The sequence below is a fragment of the Hemiscyllium ocellatum genome, chromosome 4 (assembly GCF_020745735.1).
Source record: "Hemiscyllium ocellatum isolate sHemOce1 chromosome 4, sHemOce1.pat.X.cur, whole genome shotgun sequence".
Lineage (NCBI taxonomy): Eukaryota > Metazoa > Chordata > Chondrichthyes > Orectolobiformes > Hemiscylliidae > Hemiscyllium > Hemiscyllium ocellatum.
The window spans coordinates 16,427,156-16,439,833 of NC_083404.1; the positions used below are offsets into that span (position 1 = coordinate 16,427,156).

The 12,678-nt window shown below is 41.4% G+C and overlaps 1 protein-coding gene across 4 annotated transcripts in view; it reads left to right on the top strand.

The window, feature by feature from the left end:
• Positions 1–12,050, top strand: part of pkia (cAMP-dependent protein kinase inhibitor alpha) — a 134,580-nt gene extending 122,530 nt beyond the window's left edge. For all 4 annotated transcript variants that reach the window (XM_060824146.1, XM_060824145.1, XM_060824148.1 and 1 more), the window contains 2 exons: positions 5,016–5,193; positions 10,901–12,050. In XM_060824146.1, the coding sequence (XP_060680129.1) occupies positions 5,043–5,193; positions 10,901–10,983 (234 nt within the window). In that variant the 5' untranslated portion in view covers positions 5,016–5,042 and the 3' untranslated portion in view covers positions 10,984–12,050. The remainder of the gene's footprint in view (positions 1–5,015; positions 5,194–10,900) is intronic.
• Positions 12,051–12,678: the final 628 nt, after the last annotated feature.

Consider the following 12,678-nt stretch of genomic DNA (forward strand, 5'->3'; position numbering starts at 1 on the left):
ACATCCTTTCCCCGCAGTGAAGAAACTTCACCCCCCAACCTTGAAGACTATTCCCTTCCCTTTACCATTTTCTGTCTTTCTTAGAACAAAGAAAATTACAGCACAGGAACAAGCCCTTCGGCCCTCCAAGCCTGCACCAATCCAGATCCTCGATCTAAACCTGTCGCCTATTTTCAAAGGATCAATATTCCTCTACTCCCTCCACATTCATGTATCTGTCCAGATACATCTAAAGTGCCTCTACCAACTCCACTAGCAACCCATCACCCTCTGCATAAAGAAGTTTCCAAACATATCTCCCTTAAACTTTTCCCCTCTCACCTTGAACCCATGACCCCCTCATAATTGAGTTCCGCACTCTGGGGAAAAAGCTTCTTGCTATCCACCATGTCTATACCTCTCATGATTTTGTAGACCTCAATCAGGTCCCCCCTCAATGTCTGTCTTTCTAATGAAAGTAATCTTAATCTACTCAACCTCCCTTCATAGTTAGCACCCTCCATACCAGGCAACATCCTGGTGAACCTCCTCTGCATCCTCTCCAAAGCATCTACTTCCCTTTGGTAATGTAGCAATCAGAACTGCATGTAGTATTCCAAATGTGGCCGAACCAAAGTCCTATATAACTGTAACATGACCTGCCAACTCTTGCACTCAATAATCCATCTGATGAAGGAAAGCATGCCAAATGCCTCCTTGACCACTCTATCGACCTGCATTGCCACCTTCAGGGAACAATAGTCCTGAGTACCCAGATCTCTCTGTATATCAATTTTCCCAAGGACTTTTCCATTTACTGTATAGTTCAATCGTGAATTGGATTTTCCAAAATGTATCACCTCGCATTTGCCCAGATTGAACTCCATCTGCCATTTCTCTGTCCAACTTCCAATCTATCTATTGTCTGCTGCATTCTTTGACAGTCCCCTTCACTATCAGCTACTTCACCGATCTTAGTTTCATCTGCAAACTTGCTAATCAGACCAGCAGTACCTTCCTCCAGATCATTTATGTACAGGTGAACCTCGATTATCCGAAGGAGATCTCAAGGTCCCAATAGAAACATTACAGCAAAGACGTGTTTCCAACAGTGATCACACATTTTGTTTACAGTGATTAAACTGGCACCGTCTCAAAATGACTGTCTGCCCTCTCTCTCTCTCCACACTTTCCCTAGAGTTCTGCAGAGGGGTGTACCCTAATACACACCACCCCACCCCCGCTTCCCAGGAATAATCTCTCCAACATTGTCCTGTGGAGGGAAAACGTGGAACCTGTCAAACATTTGCAGTAAAAAAGTTGTGTGTGTGGCTGTGGCTGTGTCTGCGTGCTATTTGCTATTTGGAGACTTACCCAACAGAAGCAGCTGCAGCAGCGGCAGTCTTATTATTGGTGTGCAGACCGGATGTCCGGAAGAGGGGCAGGAGGTGGACTGGGTGGGGGTGGGGATGGCAGGGGATCACGCACTTTGTGCTGGGGGCAGTGGGCGGGTTTAGACCAGGATGGGGGCAGGGGGGCAGAGTTGGATCGGGCTGGGGGCGATGTTGAATCGATTTGGCCAGGGCGACGGGTTGGCCAGGGGCTGTGTTAGGGGCGGGGCCTCACGCGCTGTGTGCTGCTGCAGTCTCCTGAATAGGGAGCAGACTTTAAAAATTCTGAGCCCCAGAGGAAAGCATTTAATCTATTTTCCAAATAATCGATTATCCGAACAAAATACTGCCCGCCCAACACGTTCGGATAATCAGGTTTCCATTGTATATCACAAACAACAATGGCCGCAGCATGGATCCCTGTGGAACACCACTGGTCACAGTTCTCCATTTTGATAAACATCCTTCCACTACTACTCTCTGTCTCCTGCTGCCAGGCCAGTTCTCTATCCATTTAGCTAGTACACCATGTACCCCTTGCAACTTCATTTTCTCCACCAGCCTAACATGGGGAACATTATCAAACAACTTATTGAAGTCCGTGTATATGACATCTACAGCCCTTCCCTCATCAATCAACTTTGTCACTTTGTCAAAAAATTCTCTTAAGTTGGTACGACCTGATTTTCCCTGCACAAAACCATGTTGCCTATCGCTGATAAACCCATTTTCTTCCAAATGTAAAGGGATTATATCCCTCAGTATCTTCTCCATCAGCTTCCCAACCACCAGTCTATAATTACCTGGATCATCCCTGCTACCCTTCTTAAACAAGGGGACAACATTAGTAATTCTCCAGTTCTCTGGGACCTCAACCAGATGCTGCAAAGATATCTGTTAAAGTCCCAACTGTTTCCTCTCTCACTTCCCTCAGTAACCTGGGATAGATTGCATCTGGATCTGGGGACTTGTCCACCTTAATGCCTTCTAGAATACCCAACACTTCCTCCCTCCTTATGCCAATTTGACCTAGAGTAATCAAAGATCTATCCCTAACCTCAACATCTGCCATATCCCTCCCCTGTGGGTACCGATTCAAAGTACTCATTAATCCCTGACTCCACACATAACTTTCCTCCTTTGTACTTGAGTAGGCCAACCCTTACTCAAGTTACCCTCTTGCTCATTATATACAAATAAAAGGCTTTGGGATTTTCCTTAACCCTGTTTGCCAAAAGTATTTCATGACCCCTTTTAACCCTCTTAATTCCTTGTTTCAGATTGGTGCTACTTTCCTCATATTCTTCCAAAGCTCCATCTGTTTTCAGTTGCCTAGACCTTATGTATGCTTCCTTTTTCCTCTTAGCTAGTCTCACAATTTCACTTGTTATCCATGGTTCCCTAACCTTGCCATTTCTGTCCCTCATTTTCACAGGGACGTGTCTGTTCTGCGCTCTAATCAACCTCTCTTTAAAAGCCTCCCACATATCAAATGTAGATTTTATCTTCAAACAGCTGTTTGCAATCCACATTCCCCAGGTCCTGCCGAATTGTGCTACTGTTGGCCTTTCCCCAATTTAGCACTCTTCCTTTAGGACCACTCTCATCTTTGTCCATGAGTATTCCAACACAGCTCATATACTGGCTTGTTTTTATTCCCATTGCTGAGTGTTATTTTCACATGTCCAAGTAACAGCTAACCTGTCATTATCCTCCTAGGTGAATTTGTGACTGCTGGACATTCAACTTCCTCTTTATACCTATACATTTGCACTTGGGACACCATTTTCCACTGTTGCACTTACACACTTGTTATTTCTTTGTCCAAGCTTTAACACTTTACATTTATTTCAATTTTTCTTCCCCTTTACCTGTTGTTCCTTGATCTCAGTTTCTGATTGCTGTTGTGCTTGTCTATTTGTTTTTAAAGTTTATTAATACCGCTTTGATGTTTTTCCCATCTGAATGACTTGTTAAATTTAAGGTCCTTCTGACCGCTGTGTTTATACCTTCTATTAAGCCCCAGCCAGATTCAGGTAATTCCCTGATTCCTTGTCCCAATACAATTGCCTGAAATTAATGAAATGAAACCTCTCTTTCCCACATCCCTCCTCCAGCCAGGTATTCACCTCCCTAATCTGTGCCAAATCCCAAATGGGAAAGTTTATAACCTATTGAGGTCACCTTCTCAGTCACTGGCGGATTTCTTGCCCCCTTTTTCTGTTTGTCTGAACAAGCAATGCCTAGGACTGGACCCTCCCTCTTCCTCTTCACATCCTTTTACACCAGTTTGAGGTGTTCCTCCCTTTGGCACCAGGTTGGAAACATACCATGTGGGATGATGGGTCCTGTTCACAAAGAGCTCTATCAATCCTCGAACTCCCATGCTTCTCCTCCACCTTTCCCCTATGGACAGCTCATACTTCAAGATGCCATCATGTGCCTGGCCTTCTGCTGGTCCCCATTATATAACAAAGACATCAAGTGCAAGTACGTTTGCTCAGAAACATCTCACTGTTTACAAAGTTCCGCATCCTGCAGTTCAGATACATAACTTGTTCTGTCATGTATAGGTCTTGATTAGTTTATATTTCTATATATACTTGCCAGTTTGATTTTTAAAAAATTTTTCTACATATTAACTTGTACTCAGCAATAGTCAAAATGTTCAAATGCCCATGCCACCAGCTTACACAAACCATCGCGATAAAAGCTCAACACCAAATTCCCATTCTTACCAAATTCACAGCTTTTGCATTCTATTTATGATGAAACCCTGTACTATTGCACTGCACTCTGGATATTTCTTTGCCAGCAATACTGATACTTCCCAGAACAGACCCATTGTCTAGAAATTCTTAACTTTTGAACTCTATTTACAATGCACTTCCTGTGTATTCTTATCACTAACCTAAAGAGCAAAGAAAAGGAACCTTTTTTTAACCGGCCAGCATCATTTGGTTTCCTTGTAATGTTAAAGAGCAGTACAAATTAGACAATTATTACACAGGTTAAGTATCTGCCAAGGAACCTTAAAGATTCCTTAAAGACAATAAGTAATCAGTTGGAAAAGACATCCTTTGTGCTGATTTGGAGATCCCAGTGTCGAACTGGGGTGGACAAAGTTAAAAACCAAGCAACACCAGGTTATCGTCCAACAGATTCATTTGGAAGCACTAGCTTTCGGAGCACTGCTCCTTCAAAGGAACAGGGCATAGCGCTTTCAAATGAACCTGTTGGACTATAACTTGGTGTTGTGTGATTTTTTTAACTTTTTTTTGTGCATTGACTTGAAAGATTATAATGATTTTCTAACTGCTTTTAATTTTAGGATATTTTTAAAACATTTGCTTATTTTTGATTGAGGTACAATTTACAAAATAAACTAAATATTGTACTCATTCATTTGTTCAACTTCTTCAGGACTGAGATATATGATTTATTTGGGCTTGCGGGTACTGGCATTCATAATTGTGACACTTGCAATTAAAGCATAAGCATGCAAAGTTTATGTATAAACATCAGTGAAGTCTCGGATGACACAGATTTTAATTAAGGCTGTCACGAATATGTGGAGCTCTCTCTCAGGAGTTTTATGCTACTTCTTCCAATAAGTTCTTATTTGTTGATGTACTTGGATTGCAGATATTGCTATGTGGAAACTTGTCAGCAATGACTGATGTTGAAACCTCGTATGCAGACTTCATTGCTTCAGGAAGGACTGGACGGAGAAATGCACTGCATGACATCCTGGACTCTCCATCTGGTGTAAACACAAGCGATTTAAGCCTTAAATTAGCAGAGCTGAACATTGACAAAAAAGGTGAAGATGACTGATATTATCAGTACTTCTAACTGGTTATGTTCTTAGTGTGTTGACCTTGTAATCCTTGTAATCAAATTACTGGAGAAGGAAAGTATTTGTTGTACATTATTTATATATAAATGATCTAGATTAGTAAGTTAACTTTTAAGTAAATGTCTATCCATAGAGTCCCTACAGTGTGGAAACAGGCCATTTGGCCCAAGTCCACACTCTGTAAAGCATACTACCCAGACTCACCTCCCCCTCCACTGCACCCTCCAACCCCTCCATATCCCTGCATTTCCCATAGCTAATCCCACCCAGCCTACACATCCCTCCACACTAGCATGGCTAATCACCTCACCTGCACATCTAAGGACTATGGGAGGAAACCGACATAGACACAGGGGGAATTTGCAAATTCCACACAGACAATCACTTGAGGCTGGGACTAACTGGCACTGTGAGGCAGCAGTGCTAACCACAGAGCCACCATGCTGCCTCTAATTAATTGAGCAATTCAGATCACGTTCTATTCTTAATAGTTTGGTTTCTATTAACAATTGGGTTATTGATCACTTTTTACTGATCATTGTTCAGTATCATTGATAATAAATGGAAACTGGTATATTCCAACTTGGCAGATCAGTAGGTAGTAATGTAAATAAAACCATTTTTTAGCCATCTTTAGCTTTGATATTTCTTGCAATCTATTAAGCCTGAGACCTATGATCTCACAGGATTTGGGTTATTTTTGTTTTTAATGCCATAAGCCTTTAAAGAGTGTAGAATATTGCACTACATAGTTATACAATCATAATCATTTTCAACAGCTTATATAAATGCAGTATGATTTGAAGTATTTGTCATCAAGTGTCAGTAGAACCTTTAACAGTCACCATTGGAACTTAAGAACATAAGAACTCAGAGCAGGAATAAGCTATCCAGCCCTTTGAACCTGCTCAGCCACTCAATAAGATCATGGCTAATCTTTTCATGAACTCAGCTCCACTTACCAGCGTTTTCACCGTATATCTTAATTCCTTTATTTTTCAAAAAAGTATCTACGTTTACTTTAAAAGTGATTACTGAAGGAGTGTCAACTACTTCCCTGGGCAAGGAATGCCACAGATTAACAACCCTCTGGGTGTTGAAGTTCCTTCTCATTTCAGATCTAAACTTGCTTCCTCTAACCTTGAGGTCATGGACTCTTGTCCTAGTCTCACCTACCAGTGGAAACATCCTCTCTATTTCTATTTTATCGATTCCCTTCATAATTTTATATGTTTCTATAAGATACCCTCTCATTCTTTTGAATTCACTTCAGGGAACATCTCCGGGATACCCGTACCAATCAACCCCTCCGCCCCGTGGCTGAACATTTCAACTCCTCCTTCCAATCTGTTGAGGACATGCAGGTCCTGGGCCTCCTCCATCCCTACGCCCTTACCACCGGATGCCTGGAGGAAGAACGCCTCATCTTCTGCCTCGGAACCCTTCAACCCCAGGGCATCAATGTGGATTTCACCAGTTTCCTCATTTCCCCTCCTCCCCCCCCACCTTACTCCAGTTCCAAACTTTCAGATCAGCATTATCCTTATGACCTGTCCCGCCTGTCAATCTTCCTTCCCACCTATCTGCTCCACCGACTTCTCCGACCTCTCACCTGTACCCCTTCCTCCATCCACCTATTGCACTCTCAACTACCTTCTCCCCAGCCCCACTCCCATTTATCTCTCCACCCTCGAGGCTTCCAGCCTTATTCCTGATGAAGGGATCCTGCCCAAAATGTCCAGCACCACTCTGATCTTGACTCTAATCTCCAGCATCTGCAGTCCTCACTTTTACCTATAATCCCAATATACTCAGCATCTCCTCATAAACCAACCCCCTCAACTTCAGAATCAACCTAATGAACCTCCTCCACACCTCCTTCAGTTTCCAGTCCATCCTTCCTCAAGTAAAGAGATCAAAACTGCACATAGTACTCCAGGTGTGGCCTCACCAGCACCTTGTACAGGTGTAACATAACCTCCCTGCTTTTAAACCCTTTAGTAATGAAGGACAAAATTCCTAATTACCTGTTGTACCTGCAGGGCAACCTTCTGTGATTCATGCACAAGGACACCCAGGTCCCTCTGCAAATCAGCAAGCTGCAACTTTTTACCATTCAAGTAATAATCTATTTTGCTGTTACTCCAAACAAAATGTATGACTTCACATTTATTAACATTGTATTCCATCTGCCAGACCTTTGCCCACTCACTCATTGTATCTATGTTCCTCTGCAAAGTTTCACAGTCCTCTGCACACTTTGCTCTGCCACTCATCTTAGTGTCATCGGCAAATCATCGTGATGGCTATCAAGTCATATTCATTCACAATGATTTGTGCCGTTCATTCATCAACCTTGTTATGAATGCTACAAGCATTCAGGTAAAGTGCCTTAATGCTAGCTCTCTTACCATCATGATTCACAACATCTCTAATATCTCCTGAGTTATCCTTCATTTTTGCTTCTTTCATTGTCTGCCTTGAACTTAAACCCTCCTTCATACATGCTAACCTGCTGCATACCTTTTCATTTATCATCATACTTCCTGTTGCTTTTCTTTTCCCTTTCCCTTCCCCCCCCCCCCCCCCCCCCCCCCGACTCACAAGTCTGAGTGACCACCCTATTTATCCTTTTCGCTTGAACACTGGTTCCAGATCAGTTCAGGTGGAGACCATCCCATCGGAACAGATCCCCTCAGTTCCAAAACTGATGTCAATGCCCCATGAAATGGAACCACTCTTTCCCACAACATTTCCTTAGCCACCTCAAATTTAGGTTAGCTCTGCAAAAAGAAGAAGGGATCAATAAGCGAAGGAATAACTAAGTAGTGGAATGCCAGCTTAAGTATGATAAGAATGAATCTGCAGTAGTAAGCTGGAATCAAATCTCAATAGACAAAATGGGAACTGAGTAATTGGCTGCTTAAAGGACTGAGAATTTGGGCACGGTCAAGGTATTCTGCCAATAAAGGGAATAGTAGGGCAAAGGAAGCCACCTCCACCTCCACCCCCACCCCCATTTTCCTCTCCACCCTGGAGGCTTCCATCCCTTTATTCCTGATGAAGGACTTTTGCCCGAAACGTCGATTTCCCTGCTCCTCGGATGCTGCCTGACCTGCTGTGCTTTTCCAGCACCACTCTAATCTACACTCTGACCTCCAGCATCTGCAGTCCTCACTTTTGCCTAATGGAAGGGGAGTGGCCAGTTCTCCCAGTTCATGTTTTTTCCAGTTTGTTTTAGCTGTAGCAGTCACAAAATGTGTGAGTCCAGGGAAGCTGCAAGCTTCAGTGAAGAACTCCTCTTACTTTCTCTGAAATCTCTGTCTCTGTATGTCGTTCCCTCCTGTCTATAAGAATATACCTTTTTGCCAAGGGGTGTATTTGTGGGATATTGCTATATTGGAATAGTTAATTACTAATAGTGGCTGTATCAGTAGCTTTCCAATAGTTAAGTTATTTTAAATTCTATTTTCTTTGGTTTGTGTTACAACAGCAGTATTGAAATAAATTCTGTTTTGCTTAATGCCGAATGAAATGACCAGCTGCATCACACCTTCCCTTAAAATAAGAAAACGTTAGGGTCTATACTATCATCTTAAAATATTTTGAAGGGGTCTGGCCTTATCCACAACACAATGGAGTCAATTGAAACTGAACGAAAAGGTAGCTTGGTTCCATCTGAGCTGCACCAGACATCCTGTTATTCAAAGCAATTGAGGAGCATATATAAGTTTTTACTGTAAATTAAAGCAGAATTTTGCATGCTTAAAATTAAAAACTGCGGGTAAGAGAAGGGTAGAATTTTTTTAAAAACTAAGGTTTTATTTAGAGCTTCTTCTTTTAGGCCTTTTAAAATAAAATTTTGACTTTAAGTTCTCCCAGTATGATTTACCAGCAACAATCAGCCTACAAACACTGGATTTGAGAAAAATGTGGGCCTTTTTAGGCAAGTCTATGTTAGCACTTGCAATGATAGCAGTCAATGGAGCACCATGCTCCTCTTGTCAGATGTGGGAGTTTAGATTAGATTTAGATTAGATTCCCTACAGTGTGGAAACAGACCCTTTGGCCCAACCAGTCCACACCGACCCTCCGAAGAATAACCCACCCAGACCCATCTCCCTCTGACTGATGCACCTAAGACTACGGGCAATTTAGGACGGCCAATTCACCTGACATGCACATCTTTGGACTGTGGGAGGAAACCGGAGCACCCGAAGGAAATTCACACAGACATGGGGAGGATGTGCAAACTCCACACAGACAGTTGCCCAAGGCTGGAATCGAACCTGGGACCCTGGTGCTGTAAGGCAGCAGTGCTAACCACTGTGCCACCATGCCACCCCAATAGGGAATAGTTGACTGTCCCTGGAGAGAGGAATAGCTCCACAAGATTCCTGCATAACCTTCCTACCTCTCCTGACAGTCACCCATCTATCTGACTGAACCTGTGGTGTGACTACCTCTCTACATCTACTAGCCATCACGCTCTATGCCTCTTGTATGCTCCTCAGTGATTCCAACTGCCTCTCTTGCTGACTAAATGGTCTAATATGAGGTAGATCCAAACACACCTCCTGCAGACTTAATCTCCAGGGGCAGTCAACTCTTCCTTAATCTCCCATATCCAACAGGAGCAACATAGCACTCCATTGACTACTATCATCGACCCTTTAAAAGTGCTAACATAAACTTGTCTAAGGGGATATGAAATAGCCTTGTCAGATAAGGTTAAGGATAATCCAGAGATTCTACAAGTACGTAAGAGCAAAAGAGCACCTAAGGAGAGAATAGAGTCCCTTAAAGATCAATGAGGTTGCCTATGTGTGGAACCACAGGAGATGGGAGAGATACTAAACAAATACTTTGCATCAGTTTTTACTGTGGAGAAGGACATGGAGGCTAGGGAACTCAGGGAAATAACCAGTGATATCTTGAAAACAGTCCATATTACCAGAGAGGAGGTATTGGAGGTCTTAAAAAAACATAAAGGTGGATAAAGCTCCAAAACGTGATCACGTCTATCCCAGGACATTGTGGGAATTAGGGAAGAAATTGCGGGGCCCACAGCAGAGACATTTGCATCATCTATAACCACGCGCGAGGTGCCGGAGGACTGGAGGGTGGCTCATGTTGTGCTTTTATCTTAAAACGTCTGTAAGGAACTACAGATGCTGATTCTGACATCATTGGTTGGTAGACTATTGGAGAAGTTAAAGAAATCAGGATCTCGCACCTCCAAAACCCTGCTGAGGCTGAGTCCATTGAAAATTTCAAAAACACAGTTGATTTTTGTTCAGAAAACATAGCAATGACTATGCAACCAAGATGTGTAGGTTATTTCTTATTCTAATTGACAGGCTTAAGGATTCCAAATGAACTACTCTTTCTTATGATGCACTTTTTTACTGAATTGTTGTTATAATTACTTGCACACCATTAGTTGACTGAATGTAGTAGATCTTAGCAATGTAGTTTTAGATAATTAATTCACTGTAGCACTGTGCGCCACAAAATACAGCAAAGTGGATAACAGCAGCACAAAAGCAAAATACTGAGATGCTGGGGATCTGAAATAAGAATAGAAAATGTTGGAAGCACTCAGCAAATCAACTGTCATTCTTTTCAGTCCTTGCATGGATTCCTAAATTGTCTTTGCTTTTTTCATTAGAGGGGGATGCTGATAAGGAAACACAGGCTTCAACAAATCAACCTTCTGGATCTCAGGAGGCACAAGAAAAGGGAGAAAGTTAACCTGTAAGAAACCTCTTGAACTAACGGGTGCTGCTCAACAGTTTTGGTGTTTCCTAAAGTCATCAGAGTTTGTTCACAGAGTTTAAGAAATTGAAACATGGGTTCCTTAGAAGACTGGCAATCTGGAAATGGACTTGTTATGCTTTGGACTGAATATATCGTTACATGCAAAATGGACTCGACCTTCCTCTTTCTCAATGGTTGAAGAGATGCTGATTTGAATTATTAAAGAAAATGTGATTTCTGGGTCAGTTACATCCACAATTAGCTTTAGCAGGATGATAGAACAGATCAAATATCTGCTCGACTTGTCAGACTTCCATGTGTCAATATGTGTCATTATCCAAGACAGAGGATCCTATTGCATTTAAGGAAAGCGATTCAGTGATCGAGAGAAAACTATAGGTGCCCTGATCAAAGCACTATAGTCAGGAAAGCTGAAATGGTTTTCTTTTGATTTTTGCAAGTGACCAGAAACAGTGTTTTACTGATGCTTGTGAGCACTCAGTGCTGTTCACCTGAATGTGTGTCAACCGGACTGTCTTTAATCAAAATGTAATGGAAAGGATAGGACTTTTGTAATATAACTGACCTGCTTGGAGCTTGCAGTAGTTGTTTGTAAAGATTTGCTGTATAATAGTTTGTGTTGTAAGATTTGTTCTTGGATTACTTAAACATCAAAGTCACCAAGCAATTGCATAAAGTTTCACAAGGAGACAGCCTGTGGGCACATTCACGTCTTTGTAGCTTGCCATATTTATAATTTAGTTCCGTTTAGCAGTGTCTGTTAAAAGCTAAGCATTCCCAGAGGCACGATACCCAGTGCAGTTTATTCAATTCAATACAATTGTTTATGATACCTGTGAAATATTCATTCTTCTTCAGCACCGCCGTTTTGGGAGAGACAAAATGTATCTTGAAAGAACATTATGATTTTTAATCATAACCAGTTCAAATATTAAAGAAAGTAATGATCTTAACTTGAAACATTTGCATGTGTATTTACAGTTGCTTTAATTTCACAGAATTAGCCCTTTAATTAATATTAACACACACATATATATATGCTTTTAATGGAATGTCTCCCAACAATATAATCCTACATCTATATTGTGCTATTTATATCTTTGGTCCAACACTCTGAACTGTCTTTCTCATCACATCCTAATTGTGAATAAATATATCGATTGGACAGCATTTTAATCAAGTTCCTTACTATTTCTATACCTAATCTTTCTGCCAGTTGTAATCTTTTTATTGCATCAGTTGTCACAGCAAGGTTAAAAAAAGAGTTGCTCTTCCAAACTGACAGTGACAAAATGTTCAGCATTTTTTCAGACTTTAATCGAGAATGAACTTTTCCAGAGTCTAAGTAAACATTGTGTACTTTTGGAGCTTTGTAAACCTTTGATACATTTCGTGTATTTATTTTGTATCGGTCAATCATTCAAGATTCTAAAATATAACTTTACTAAAGTATTGGTAAAGATGAATCACGTTTGCTGTCTACAATTTTAAACATAGCAATTAATCTTGCAGTTATATTGTGAAATTATGAGTATGACAAACAGTACTAATTGTTCTAAAAGCATTTCTAATTGTTGATTAGTTTCAAACTTCAGTGTCCAACTTTGCTAATATCTGTGGTCTAAATAATGCTTGGCACTGTTATCTGAATAATCATTGTTAAAATTT